Here is a 13,783-nt window from a genome sequence, read left to right as displayed (position 1 = left end):
TATGTTTTCTTAATGTACTCATGAGAGAAGAATTCTTTGTTAATTCATATACAGTTTTCGAGTCGAGATTACCTCCTTCTATGCATAACCTTCTTGCTTTTGTCCCGAAACGCCGAATCATGCTGGGTTGGCCATTATATCATACACCTCATCTCATCTCGTCTCATCATGTCATACAGCATATCGTACACCCTCTCTCCATTCATATAATACATCCCCCCATCCTATTTCACGAGACCATCTCTTGCACGTTCCCAGATTCGAACCTCTGTCCACTTCACAAGATAAATATACCCTGCCACTACCAAAGTCCCAACCATCCCTTTTTACACTCCCAAACTCAATTTTAAGCACTTTGAAGAATTAGAACCTCTCCCCTCTCCTGCCCACAGCTATCCACATCTCCCATCCCTCCAGCCGGTCCTCCACCTCTCCTCCCAGCGGTCGCAATCAAACTCCCTCTTCCCCAACTTCCGATTCACATCATTATGGGCCTCGCACATCCACTTCCCAAACTCGGCGCGACTCTCCGTGCGCACCTTGTTCTCGGCCATGTAGGATTGGAAATCCGAGGCGCAGGTCCAGCAGGGGTACAGCTGGGAGAAGAGGCTCATGAAGGTGGAGATGTTGGTGCGGTCGGTGGGGGTGGGGGTGTTGGGGTAGGAGGCGGAGAGGGTGTGGAGGAAGGTCCAGGAGGCGCGGCCGAGGGCTTCGATGTCGGGGGGGCAGTCGGTGGGAGGGGTGGGAGGGGAGGAGGAAGAGGAGGAGGAGGTTTGGAGAGATTTGGTGGTGCTGGTGAAGGAGGCGAAGGAGTTGCAGGAGCGGCAGCTGAGAGGAGGGGAGGGAGGGTTAGTGTGGGTTTGAGTCAATGGATATATGCGATGGGGTGAGATTGATAGGAGGGGGGAAGGGGAGGGGGAATTAAGTATAACTTACGGTTTCCCATCTTTTCCTAATATTACACCTTTGGGATATTTTTTTGGAGGGACGGCCGCGCTCGCAGTAGGTGTATTTGTGGTTTCATCCTGTGTGTCTTCTGACATGTTCGCCTTTATTATTTTCAGAAAGGAAAAGAATTACACGAAACAATTGTGAAGCTTAGAAAATGTACAACAATGTCCAGATATACATTAATAATTGAAGCTCTGGTTTGTAAGAAAAGGAAAATGATCGGCCTTTTCCGCATTTTCCGCATGGGTACAGGGGTACACGGGTATGGATTAAGCTTAAAAGATTGACATGTCATTGACGAATAGGAAGAGTTGGAGTTCTGATTGCTGGGAGCAGAGACTAATCATCATTTCTCCGACATGCGCCCCGCAAGTGGGATGGATGGATGGATGGATGGATGGATGGATAAAGTTTCATGTGCTATTTAGGACTGTGAGACTTTGATGTTTGTATCTAGGGAAATTACGACGCGAATGAATTTGAGAGATAGGAGAGAAGGAAATTGAGGAATCGAAAGAATGGGGAGAATACCGACGTTTTTGCTGAAGACGAAGAGTGTGCCGAATGATGGGTATGAGGAGAGGTTTGAGGAAGTGAGTTTCAATGCGATGAGACATGGAGGAGGGGTAGAGGGGAGTGAGAGGGGGTTCGAGCCGATCTTTGTGCCGGTATTGGAACATCGGTTTGTGGATGAGGGAGTGGAGGAGGTTAGGAGGTTACTCCAGGAGAGGGGCATTGGAAATGAAGAGGGGAAGAAATATGGAGGCTTGATTTTTACAAGTCAGAGGGCTGTGGAATTATTTGCGAAGTTGGTGGAGGAGGGGAAGAATGAAGATGGTATGTGATGGATTTCATGTGGTTGAGTGGTAGAGATCATTGACTAATAGATATTAATCTAGAGAGCGATGAATGGCCATATCTACACAATATACCAGTCTATACCGTCGGCCCAGCTACTTCACGAGCATTACGATCGATACCTCAAACCCCCGCTTTGAATATCTTTGGAGCCGAATCGGGAAATGGAGAAGCATTGGCACATTACATGTTGGAACACTATGGGAATTGGTATAAAGATCGCTCCATAAAGCCACCTCTCCTTTTTATGGTTGGAGAACAGAGACGAGACATTATTCCTAAAACATTGATGGATCCAGAATTATCGGCCGAGAAACGAATTCAAGTCGATGAAGTCGTCGTTTATGGGACGGGAGTAATGGAATCGTTCGAAGAAGATTTCAAAGCTTTATTAAAGAAGACGGAGAATAGGGATGCTAGATGGGTCGTTGTTTTCTCGCCGACAGGATGCGATGCTATGCTACGATCGCTAGGGATGTTAGATTCCCAAACTGGGAAAATAATACGAGCGGATGGACAAGATGGAAAGAGAAAGACTTTCATCGCCACAATTGGACCTACTACCAGGGATTATCTTAAGAAAACTTTTGATTATGAACCGGATGTTTGTGCTGGGAAGCCAAGTCCTGAAGGTGTAATTGAGGGGATTAGGAAATTCTTGGATGAGAGGTAGTTATAGATATCTCGTGAATGATTGAAAGATGCTTGACACATGATCTACCTCTTTGGGTTTCAAGTGCAGGTTTGTATGTAATTTGTGGATTGGTGATACAGCATAATGAATTGATGCAAGGTAGATGGCAATCCATTCTGAAGGTTGTCATACATAAAATCGTCCGATGGTTCATTTTGATAACGTACAAAAAGGGGGCATGGATGTCGTTGAACCGTCGACTTGGGATGGTATATATCAATGGAGATATATATATATGTTGTATATTAGATGGAAGAATGCAACCTCGCCGAGAGAAATATAATGAGAGTTTAAAGACGACAACATTGATTGATATTCACCACTCTCGCCACTCAAACAAACATTTCTTGGCTCCCGCACACCTTTCAGCCTTATCCGTATCTCAGCTGATCTAACCAATTGAAACTTATTAGTGGCACCCCCCTTCAACAATCAAAGCACTGGCATTTGGAAATCGACAATCGACGACATCTTTCTTTTCATCAGACCACGAATGGGTGAATTCACTCCAACCAATTACCCAATTACCCAATTACCCAATTACCCAAGTACGGCAACTTTGAAACTGTATCATAATTCTTTCTCTCCCTTACCCTTACTACAGTTACCATCTCGGATTCCATCCCACGAAAGCTTTACTTCTCACATTCCAAAATTCCAAGCTATCCTTGGAACAAAACCACGAAACGTTCCAGTAATACTCGCGCATAGCATACACAACATATACCTACGAGCAGATCCATTCATGCAGTGAAACCATTCACAATCGCATCCATCCACAATGCCCAATAATCGCTATCACGACGAAACCCCCATGTCCTCCTCCGGCACCTCTACTCCCACCCTCTCAAACTCCACAAGCTGGGCTGTCCCGACCATTTCCACCGCAGTCACTGGACTACTGCGGCGTTTTTCCACCGAACCCTCCACTCATTCGGGTAACGGCAATGGGAATCATCACAACAATACTTCTAATCACGCGAAATCGCACTCTCCATCATTTTCCCCTGCACAAAATGGTATTCAAGGCGTCTATACACCTCCTCATCGAACCGCGTCGCCCTTTCAACCACCGCCTTTGTATCCAGTGATGTTGAAGGGGTGGAGAGAAAATACAGATCCGTCTGCGCAGTTGTTGAGTCGCGCATTGGCGGAGGAAATTAGATTACTGGTTCCCCCACGCTTACAGTTGTGCGAGGAGTGGAATTTGGTTTATAGTTTGGAACAGGATGGGGTTAGTTTGGGGACGCTTTACAAGAAGTGTGATGACTTGAGGGGTTTGAGGAATGGCTTCGTGTTGGTTGTTAAGGATGGAGAGGGCGGGGTATGTATTCCTGTGTATATCTTGTCTGGTTGATATCTTGGAGATCTTTGCGATGCGTATGAGATTGGGCATTTGGCTAATGAGATTTTTGAGTATAGTTATTTGGCGCATACCTGACTGAAGCACCGCACCCCGCGCCTCACTATTTTGGTACAGGAGAATGTTTCCTCTGGCGCGCAACCATCCTTTCCTCCTCTCTACTAGCGAATCTTCCTCCTCCCCCTTCCGCCGACACAACAAATTTGCAACGCTCAACTACCATCGGCGCTCCTCGAGATCAGAACCATAATCCCTCCCACCCCTCTTCACTCCTCTCTCTCACTTTCTCCCAATCCCCTCTCAAATCCCCCTCCTCCATCAAATCAGGCGCCAGCACACCCGAACGAATCCGTTTCAAAGCCTTCCCCTACTCTGGAATAAACGACTATATGATGTTTTGCGAAACGGGATTTCTATCAATAGGAGGTGGAGATGGACATTATGGACTTTGGTTAGATGATACGTTCGAGAAGGGCGTAAGTAGCAGTTGTCCCACGTTCGGAAACGAACCATTGAGTGAGGAGGGGGAGAAATTCGATATCATAGGGGTAGAAGTGTGGAGTATTGGGAATTAAGCGATATTGCTACACGAGAGAGAGGTCCTCAGGAAGGAAATAGGAAAAGCAGGCAGGACGTACAAAGGGAAGAGGAGGTTGCAGGACAATCCGGATCGATTAATGTATGCATGATACCCTTATTGCGAAATTTGTAGGCAGCTTGAAGCATTTTTACTTTACCCTCGTTACATTCCATGAATAAGAAAATGAATGGATAGCGCTGGTAATACATATAATAGGAGTATACAGCGAGAAAGAAACATTCCTACCTATTTTATCTAACTTTTCTTTTCCGGTCCAGACATTGAAATTGAAATAGGGTTTTGGGAGCAAAAAAGCCAAGGATGTTGAGAATGGTACAGTGATTACGATTCCATTCTATTCTATTCTCATACCCTCTATTCCGTATTCAAACACCTCGATTCTTTTACTCTCAGTAAGATATCACATTATCACAATTGCACACGAGGAAATGCAAAATTGTCGTTCTCACGTCATGTCATGTCATCTCGACTAATCTCCCATCTGGTACAAGAAAGAAAACCAAAGCTCGAGGCTCACCGGAGAGGTGAATACTTCCCCGGTGAGCTCGGAAATTTTTTCTTAAACATTTCTATCCGTCGCCGAGAGGAGTGATTATTCAATGTAAACTGATTGCTAGGTACTTCATAGGTAGTATCTAGCATTCTCTCGGTACGGTTTTACGAGTACTACACAATATATCTAGGTACGCAATCCAACTGTAGAGTAGCTAGCTGAGTAAATGCACGCTACGACAGAAAAGAAGTGTAGATAGACATGATCCATTCATCCTCATTATCAAAATCACTTCGAGTTTATATTTGCACCTAGATAATTCTGGGGTATTGTATATCGAGAACCTTATATCCATCAAGATCATTAATACATCATACAACCCAACGCCAGGTATCAAGTATCATTCCTCGACGGTCATAACCCTAACACCGTAATCATCATTATCATCAACCATCCGATACAAGGATACCCATTCCCAGTTTTCATCTCCTGCCTAACACACACCTTCGACGTAAATTCAAGCACTAGCCTGTACAACTCTGAACCCACCCTGTACCAACTTGGTAATCTCTTCATTCTTGTGTTGTAATAAACTCAAAGCATACGCGACATCATTCCACTGTCTTTCGCTTTCACATCTAGCTAATCGAGCTGCCAGCTTATCGGCAAGTTGGCGGGCATGTTTATCCTATTTATAAGATCAGTATCAATTCCTGTGAAAGAATTATTTACAGAGAAGTAGCCACATACCTTTTCAATAAATCCAGCCAAGAACTTGATGATTCTTCTGAGAGCATCCTCTTCAAGTTCCTTCTCGGCACTGAGCAAGCTGAACATATCAACAAAGTGATTATATACAGCATTATCCTTCGTGCTCAGTTCAGTAAAGAACATTCTGCTTAAATCTGCGATACGTTTGTCATCATCTTCGAGACATTTTGCCATCTCTCCTAGTTGCCCCTTAACCTTCACTTGACCGGCAAGAATGAGGAAAGTGAGAGTCATCAAACAAGTTCTCTTCACACTTGCATCCTTATCGTTCAATCGTCTATATAGGAAATCGGTATTTTCGTCGATGAGATGGTTAAAGCAGACAGCCATATCACCAAGAGCGATTACTACGTTCGAACGGATAATCGGATCCTTCGATCGCTCCATAATAGTGATGAGAAGAGGTAGATTGGTTTCACAATATTCGGAGCTGACGCACATGAGCTTTGCCAAGCAGAGGGTAGCAGCTGCTTGAAGGTTGCGATCCTTGTAGGTTGTATTGTTGGAACAAATTTCGGCCACAAGTGGTCCAAAGTTAGCGAGTAGAGAATTTTGTCCAAATAATAGTTCACGTTCTCTGATATGTGACATGGCGTCTGTGAAATCATCTTCTGTTGTTCCTCCTATCATGTCGAGATCATCGGCAGCTTCTTTCGCGGCCTTATCTGCTGGTGTCTCCGCTGCTTTGTTCTTTTCAGCGTCTACCTTCCGCCTCTTGAAATCCATTTCGCAAAGCTCAAGATGCACAATCTGCTTGATAGCAACATGTCCGACTATGAACAGAAGTTGCGATAATGCAACAGAACCCTTGTGCTTGTTTTCGGATGGCGCTGGAGTTTCAGTCTTCACCGGTGGCGCTTCTTCTTCTCGTCCCTGTTCTTCGGTGTCGGCATCCGGCATATCTACGTCCATCATGTCTGTATCATCGTCCTGATCCAATTTGGTTCGAGGCGATGTCGCAGCTCGCCGCTGGAATACCGATTTTGTCTTTCTTCGAAGGATCTCTGAGCAAAGGTTGTCTGGATGTTTCGAAAGGGCATAGATAGCACTAATCGCCTGTTCAGCGACACCATACCACTCTTTATTATCAGACTCCACTTCGATAATAGCGGCCAACTTTCCGAGAACGGCATGATCATTACTAAGCTTTGAAGTTTGCTGTGTCGCTTGCCTTCCCGTAGGGTTAATTCGTCGCAGGGCTAAGCATGTGTATTTGGCCAACTGCAAGTCTGATCTACCGAGACTCCCCAAACCAATCCTTAACATTGTCTCCATTTCCCCAACCACAATTTCCGGCTTTGCGGTAGCAAGCATACCTAACACAATGATTGCACCTCGTCTCTGACTCTTCGATATTTCTCTCTTCTGGACTCCATAGACTTGCCAAAGTTTTGAGATGACGAGATCCGGAATATGATTTGCCTTCATCATGGTGCTTAATAGTTGTTCAAGAGAGGTTAATTCTGCCGGTGTCGCTCCAAACGTCAAACTAATCATATTACGTGCAACGTAATTCGCAGCGTCATTTCCACTGTACGTATCAGGGGCTTCAAAAAAGAGGCGTTTGTAACAATCAATAAGATGATTTTGAACACCCTTTCCTTCGTCACTATTACCCTTGGTCCAGATTAGACGTAACATTCTTCTGATGCCAAGCTTATTTTGTTCGATACTGTAAGCATCGCCAACTTCGAAGTAGTCCATAGCCTCAATAACTTCGCTCTTGTTTTTTGATCCAAGCAGTTGACAGATAATGGTAGTAGCTCCATGTAGAACTTCAATAAATTTAAGAGCCTCAACATAGTATCGCCTGGTTAAAGTTAATTTATTGATAGCTTCTGAAGTAGCAGCTTCTTCTTGTGCTTTTTTGATTGCCGCTATCTTTTCCTCGTCGCTCATAGGTGCTTGAGCCTTCTTGGGAGAATACGATTCCAGAACAGTAGCATCGTCTAGTAGTTGGGGATCTGCTTCTGCTGTGGTAGTATCAGCTAATCCAGCTGCTTCGGCTGGGGGCTTAAGTGCATTTAGCTCCGCATCAACTGCCTCTAATCGAGAATTCCACTCCTTGAAATTCAACTGTGATCCGTGCATTAGACTAAATGGATGAGTTTTGATCAAGGTTCCCAAGAGTTTGACGGCATTTCGGCGGACATTGCTACTCTTATCCTCTAAACTTCGCGCGGCCAATTCGGCGACTCTCTGCCGACGCTTTGGAAACTTTTGTTCGAGTTCACAAAGCTTGATATAAACTTGGATTGCCCGACATCTACAGTAAGGGTTGATATCCAAGAATCGTTCTTCCAATACATCAAAGAATGCATTGAGTTGCGATTTGTGGTTATCGCCACGTTCTTCCTGCTTACTCAGGTCTGCTATGAGGTTTCCACAAATTTCGATGAGGGCACATCGTACTGCGTAGTTTTCGCTATCCAGTTGTTTTGCCAACATAGTCATTTGCTTGATAACCAGCCTAGGAGCGAGTTCAGAAAGTTTGACGATAAATGTTGAGACCGACTTCGGTCCTTTAGTATCATTACTATTGAATTCTTTGTTGCTTAGCTCTCGAATGATTTCGTCCGATAATTGAGGATAATCATATTGCTCTGATAAAATATGCAAGAATTCGGCCATAGGTTCTGCTAAATGCTCGAAGTAGGTCAAATTCTGCACGATAGATATTTGTGCAGCTATCATTTAGTCAGTTCAAACTCCTTCATACAGCTGAAAATAACCTACCATAACCGTGGCCGTGATGCTTAACAGCAATGCAGAGCACTTTGAAAGCGTGCATCCGGATTGCTGTATTCTTAACTCTTTGCTCACTCTCTAGTACCATATACACAGGTCTCGTGAATAGACTTATGAATGTATCCCTCTCGGATGTTGTTATAAATATCTTGGAAAGCTTTAACTTTAAGACCTTGCACATAGTGTCAAGTGCTGTTTGTAATTGAGCAGATGAGTCCCAATTCTCGTTTTTCGCACTTGCTTTAGCTTTTGAGGCCTTGCCTCTTCCACGAGCTACCGGAGCAGTTGTCGACTTCTCGGCCGCCTTGGTTTCCACCGCTGCGATCGTCCATTGTAAAAGGAATCCAAAGATCCCCAGTAATTGTTTGTGGTGAGCGACTAATTCCTGTTCATCTGTTTCGAGATCGTTATGGATAATATCCGCTTCGGCAGAAAGGCCGGAGACTATGAGGTCAAATATCTTGCTCAAGGCATGTGTAGGTAGGGCGGAGGAGGATCTAGAAAGTTTGAAGAGTTCAGAATCTGGTTCGGTGGGGTAATTTTGAGTAGATTGAGGACAAACTGGTACACACTTTAGCAGAAATTGCAAGGAATCAAATGATGAACTTCTTGTTATAGCATCTGGATTCTCTGCAACTGAATCCACGATGGGGTTAAGGACACTGTTGACCAGGGCATTTGTGAGTGATTCGGGGTCATTTTCGCAATCGGCAAGGTTGGAATCTGCCTCTGGTGTCGGAACAGTAGCGGGGTCGCTCATATAATGCTTAAGAGCATCATTGATATCGAAATCTATTGTATCCATATTTTCGACAATGACGACCTCTCCAGAATCGCAGTAGAATACATAAAACGAGGTTGTGTATTGTCGATGATTTACTTGTTTGTACGAGTGAGGTTTGCGACAATAGTTGCTAGGGGTTTTGTGTTTATTGATGTTGACTTTCTACCACTTCAAGACTAGCGCCTAGATTCTGCATCGCGATTTGACCGCGACTTATTAAAGACCCCGCCAAAAATCACATACAGCGAGCAACAAATTACTACTGCGTAGACTGTACTATGCAAACCGATTGAGGTCTCGACTCCATTCAGTGATGGGTCTTTAAGAATCTCAATTTACTCACAATTCTACTCAATAGCAATATGTCAACAACACGTCAACGTCAAGGGAATACCAAAAATTCTTTCCAAATTCACAATGACGAGACAAATCAAGAGGAGTCAATGAACGAAGAGGGCCTCGAGAATGATGAATCAAGAACTGAAGATAACGAAAGGCTTCAAGAGGAAGGGTATTCGGAAGACTCTGACGAAAGTGATGATGCCGTTGATGCTGCTACTGCAGAGGATATCGCCAAATTCGAAGCAACTTTCAAGGGCATAAAAGATCGATTTCGGCTGATAAATCGTATTGGAGAGGGTAAATCAAGCAATTGTATGTTATGGTACAGTTACTAACGCGACTCAGGTACATTTTCTACCGTTTACAAAGCAGAGGATCTCTTATATGAGCACTACGATAATGATTGGGATATTGAAGAGAAAGAACATTCTGCATGGACGTCACCGCCCGTGAAGAAAAGGAGGACCGGTGGAATTCGAGAAGTGTTGGACCAATATAATCAACAACGCCGTAGGAAAAAGTATGTTGCCATAAAGAAAATCTATGTTACAAGTAGTCCAACTCGAATCCTCAATGAGCTAGACCTCCTAAACGACCTCCGAGGCTGCGATTCAGTCTGCCCCCTCATTACAGCATTCAGACACACCGATCAAGTAGTTGCAGTTTTACCATATTTCAGACATACGGATTTCAGAGAATATTTTAGGAAGATGAAAGTCTCAGATATGCAGGTGTATTTCCGGTCGTTGTTCACCGCTCTAAAGGCCGTTCATGCCCAGGGTATTCTTCATCGGGACATCAAACCAACAAATTTTCTCTACGAGCCGGATAAGAAAAGAGGCGTACTTGTGGACTTTGGATTGGCAGAGCGAGAAGAAGAGGATTGCAAATCTTGTCTGTGTACAAGGGATTATGACACACGCAAAAGGAAGCTGGAGAATAGTGTAGCCATTCAAAATTTGCCATCGGCTGGCTACCCAAAACATGACAGTCGGCCATCGCGGCGTGCAAATCGAGCTGGAACTCGTGGCTTTCGGGCTCCTGAGGTGCTTTTCAAGTGTCAAGAGCAAAGGACGAAAATTGACATTTGGTCTGCCGGAGTGATACTCTTGACTGTACTTTCAAAACGTTTTCCGTTCTTCAATTCAGCTGATGATGTCGAGGCAATGATTGAGATTGCTACCATATTTGGAGTCAAGAGAATGAAGAACTGTGCTTATCTTCACGGGACTGTTTTTGAAACCAATATTCCCACGATTGGCCAGGCTGGGTTCGCGTTGGAGAAAATCATCCTATGGTCAACATGTAGAAATGATGGAGGACCAGATGGGGCGGAACAGCCATTGACCAAGGAAGAGAAATTGGCCGTCGAATTTTTGGAGCGCTGCTTGGAGCTCAATCCGCACAAACGTATTAGCGCAGAAGATGCCTTGAATCATCCATTCCTTCTGGAACCAACGCAAGATGACATCAAGAACGAAGATTATGATGACGAATTAAGTATGATTCCAGCGTAATGAATGGCGTATTGGCGCTTTTGGGATTATGTGGAGTTTGGTAAATTTGGTTTGGGACTTTATTGTATATATATTAGTATTGTGAGGACATGGAGATCTTGCATGCCAGTCCTCAAGATACCGTTTTATATAGCACCCAATATAGGTGTAGAGGTTTCTCCGGAAAGTGAATCTTCTCTCAGATAGCATAGCACCCATAATAATGAAAATCAATTCACCAACGAAAAAATGGTTTCATAATTCCTTTCATTTTCATCAAGAACTCCAATAGCCATTTGTTCAGAAGCCATTTATGGTATTTTGAGAAAACCTATAATCCATTCGCTATGAATTTTCCCATTTATGCAACCAATTCAACAACTCCTCCAGCCTCTGTGATCTTTCTCTCTGCCTCCTTGCTGAACCATCTTGCGCGTACAACCAATGGTATTTCTGGGATTCTACCCTTTCCGAGAACTTTTGAGTAGCCGAGTGGGAGAAGGTCGAGGACTGGGACGGTGTCTTTCTTTTCGCCGGAGAGATATTCATCACGCTTCTCGGCTGGGACGAGGGACCAAAGCTAGAGAACAATATTAGTAAATATATTCTTGTGTCATGGTCGTTGCATCTCGAAAGTCCTAAACTTTCCCGCGATCCAAATTGTAGGATTGAACGTACCTTGTCAAGGTTGACAACTGGCTTCCAGAAGTGGTTGCCTTGCTTGTGGAAGTATCTCATACCGACCTTTCCGAAGTAACCTGGATGGTACTTATCCATGTTGGTTCGGTGATGATGTTGACCACCAGCAAGACCGCGACCACCTGGATGCTTGCGGTGCTTTCCTACACGACCTTTACCGGCGGAAACATGACCGCGGCTATACAGAAAAAAATCTCGTCAGCTTCAATTCTTTTTCAATCCTCCATCCAATACACTATCAACAGTTTCGAGGGGAATTGATCTGGGCGTGCGCTCAATCGGTTTGTAATTTGTCGATAGGAAACTGCGATTTCGAGGGATAGAACGTACTGCTTGCGGGTTTTGCTCAAATGGGTAGGCATCTTGTCGTTGAAAGAGTGCCGTGTGGTTGTCGATGTCTTTGGTGAGACTTTGAAAGTTCGAAAAATGTTAATAGGAATTCAAGCAATTGTGTGGGCGCACGTGGACGCTAGTAAGCGAACAAATAAAATAGTTTTGCCTCAGGTCCCACAGTTCCATTTCTTCTCACGAACCCTCGCCATGCTCTCTCTCATGTTGATTGAAATTAATTCTCTTGACTTACTTCTATTCACATTCTCGTTTTTCCAGGGTTGAATAAAAGTGATAAATATATATCATTTTGTCACAATTTCAAATGTTCAACAGATCCCGAAACCCTATTGAAAAATTACAATATATCATGACCCAGCTGACATGTTCAGTGAATAGCTGACAGCCCCCAGATTACCTAGGTCTAGAAACATGATCAACCTACCTTCGTGGTATGCGTTCTCTAGAAACCAATTATTGCACTACGAGTGTGGAACAATCTCTGCACTCTATTGGCCTATTCTTGAATGTTGTATGAATGCAATACAGGATGCCTCCGCAGAAAAATCCTTCTCGTGGGCGAAGTCTCTCCTGAGGCGGAATGATAACAAACCGAATTTCAATAAGCCAATGTCTTTTCTAAATCCAAACCGTTTCTTGTCGTTTCGAGTTCCCAAATGGCTCTTCCAAGACTAGGAGATTGTAGATAGTTCACCACCCCCTGAGCATTTCGCAGACATCTTGACTCAACATCTGGTTCGAGAATCGTAGTTTTTTGACCAATTCTTTTGACAAAAGCGTCCAGTTTTGATTTGGTCGCTCAACATTCTCATACTGTTCCCTTGTATACATGACGGAATCTCCATACCAGGCACACCATAGCAATCGGTTATACCATTCAGCCTAGCATGGTCCAAGGTCACGAAAAGGGGAGCACATTCTCAGAAAGTAGTTTTGAATGTATCAATTTGACACCGCAAAACTCGGTTCATGTGCAGGGCTCACACCGAGCCCTTTCCCTTGATGTGGATGCACCTTTTCATTCGCCAGATTCCCGCAAGATACATAGATCACGACACTACGTGAAATGGGGAATTGCATGGCAACCCCTCTGGTTTATGATATTGCTCGTCTTGTGTGGGTATGCTCTAGCCATTGGGCATCACTTCTATTTCTCTTCCCTTGGTAGACTGGCTGGATCACCGTTACGCAAGCAATGGGCTATCAGGTTTGATACTATATTTGCTTATGCTACTGCTTGACTATTCGTAGCCGCAACAGGAGCAGCCTAATTACTTGCACATGCCATTTTGGCCGTGCTATTAGCATTGTGTCCCTGGTAAGTAACGCCACCTCATATGAAATAAGTCACGACTTCTACTTTTTTTCGTACAGGTTGGTAGCTCTAGCAGCCACTGCACCGCCCGCCGCTTTGTCTGTGGTCCCAGGCATTTCTATTGAAAGGCAACCAGCAGAAGTTCCAACTATCGATTGGATCTCAGAAGGATTTTACTATCCAAGGTTCGATCCAATCGCTCGGCCGACAGCGGAACTTTCTGCACTCAGTGTCTGGAGCCGAAAGTATGGATGTTCTTCCGCATGATCCACCGGCCGAAAATTCGTCTTACTACTTACAATTTTTGGGGGCGGACC

The 13,783-nt window shown here is 44.3% G+C and overlaps 7 protein-coding genes across 7 annotated transcripts; 4 read left to right on the top strand and 3 right to left on the bottom strand.

Annotated features, from left to right (window-relative positions):
* Positions 1-392: 392 nt before the first annotated feature.
* EAF01_008586 (uncharacterized protein) lies at positions 393-1,227 on the bottom strand (the record flags this gene model as incomplete). The annotated part of the gene is made up of 2 exons (XM_038916842.1): positions 937-1,227; positions 393-828 (listed from the first exon to the last, which is right to left on the bottom strand). The coding sequence occupies exons 1-2, from the start codon at positions 1,041-1,043 to the stop codon at positions 393-395; spliced, it is 543 nt and encodes a 180-aa protein (XP_038768204.1). The 5' UTR covers positions 1,044-1,227.
* A 242-nt stretch (positions 1,228-1,469) lies between these two features.
* EAF01_008585 (uncharacterized protein) lies at positions 1,470-2,482 on the top strand (the record flags this gene model as incomplete). Its single annotated transcript, XM_038916841.1, has 2 exons — positions 1,470-1,788; positions 1,851-2,482. The coding sequence occupies 2 exons, from the start codon at positions 1,470-1,472 to the stop codon at positions 2,480-2,482; spliced, it is 951 nt and encodes a 316-aa protein (XP_038768203.1).
* A 531-nt stretch (positions 2,483-3,013) lies between these two features.
* EAF01_008584 (uncharacterized protein) lies at positions 3,014-4,674 on the top strand. The gene is made up of 2 exons (XM_038916840.1): positions 3,014-3,827; positions 3,926-4,674. Exons 1-2 carry the CDS (start codon positions 3,285-3,287, stop codon positions 4,439-4,441), a joined length of 1,059 nt encoding a protein of 352 aa, XP_038768202.1. The 5' UTR covers positions 3,014-3,284; the 3' UTR covers positions 4,442-4,674.
* A 567-nt stretch (positions 4,675-5,241) lies between these two features.
* On the bottom strand, positions 5,242-9,284 carry EAF01_008583 (uncharacterized protein; the record flags this gene model as incomplete). The annotated part of the gene is made up of 3 exons (XM_038916839.1): positions 5,242-5,648; positions 5,711-8,418; positions 8,468-9,284. 3 exons carry the CDS (start codon positions 9,282-9,284, stop codon positions 5,478-5,480), a joined length of 3,696 nt encoding a protein of 1,231 aa, XP_038768201.1. The 3' UTR covers positions 5,242-5,477.
* Positions 9,285-9,625: 341 nt separating this feature from the next.
* Positions 9,626-11,122, top strand: EAF01_008582 (uncharacterized protein; the record flags this gene model as incomplete). The annotated part of the gene is made up of 2 exons (XM_038916838.1): positions 9,626-9,902; positions 9,951-11,122. 2 exons carry the CDS (start codon positions 9,626-9,628, stop codon positions 11,120-11,122), a joined length of 1,449 nt encoding a protein of 482 aa, XP_038768200.1.
* Positions 11,123-11,462: 340 nt separating this feature from the next.
* On the bottom strand, positions 11,463-12,162 carry EAF01_008581 (uncharacterized protein; the record flags this gene model as incomplete). Its single annotated transcript, XM_038916837.1, has 3 exons — positions 11,463-11,681; positions 11,780-11,978; positions 12,131-12,162. The coding sequence occupies 3 exons, from the start codon at positions 12,160-12,162 to the stop codon at positions 11,463-11,465; spliced, it is 450 nt and encodes a 149-aa protein (XP_038768199.1).
* An 876-nt stretch (positions 12,163-13,038) lies between these two features.
* EAF01_008580 (uncharacterized protein) lies at positions 13,039-13,733 on the top strand (the record flags this gene model as incomplete). The annotated part of the gene is made up of 2 exons (XM_038916836.1): positions 13,039-13,358; positions 13,403-13,733. 2 exons carry the CDS (start codon positions 13,039-13,041, stop codon positions 13,731-13,733), a joined length of 651 nt encoding a protein of 216 aa, XP_038768198.1.
* Positions 13,734-13,783: the final 50 nt, after the last annotated feature.

This window comes from Botrytis porri, assembly GCF_014898465.1.
Source record: "Botrytis porri strain MUCL 3234 chromosome Unknown BPOR_011, whole genome shotgun sequence".
Classification (NCBI taxonomy): Eukaryota; Fungi; Ascomycota; class Leotiomycetes; order Helotiales; family Sclerotiniaceae; genus Botrytis; species Botrytis porri.
This window is presented reverse-complemented; position numbering and strand designations above follow the sequence as displayed.

Bases quoted from the DNA above. Each gene is read 5' to 3' on its own strand.
- EAF01_008584 (XM_038916840.1), top strand. From the start codon at position 3,285: ATGCCCAATAATCGCTATCACGACGAAACCCCCATGTCCTCCTCCGGC. The intron at 3,828-3,925 runs GTATGTATTCCT...TTTTGAGTATAG, and splicing joins TTAAGGATGGAGAGGGCGGG to TTATTTGGCGCATACCTGAC.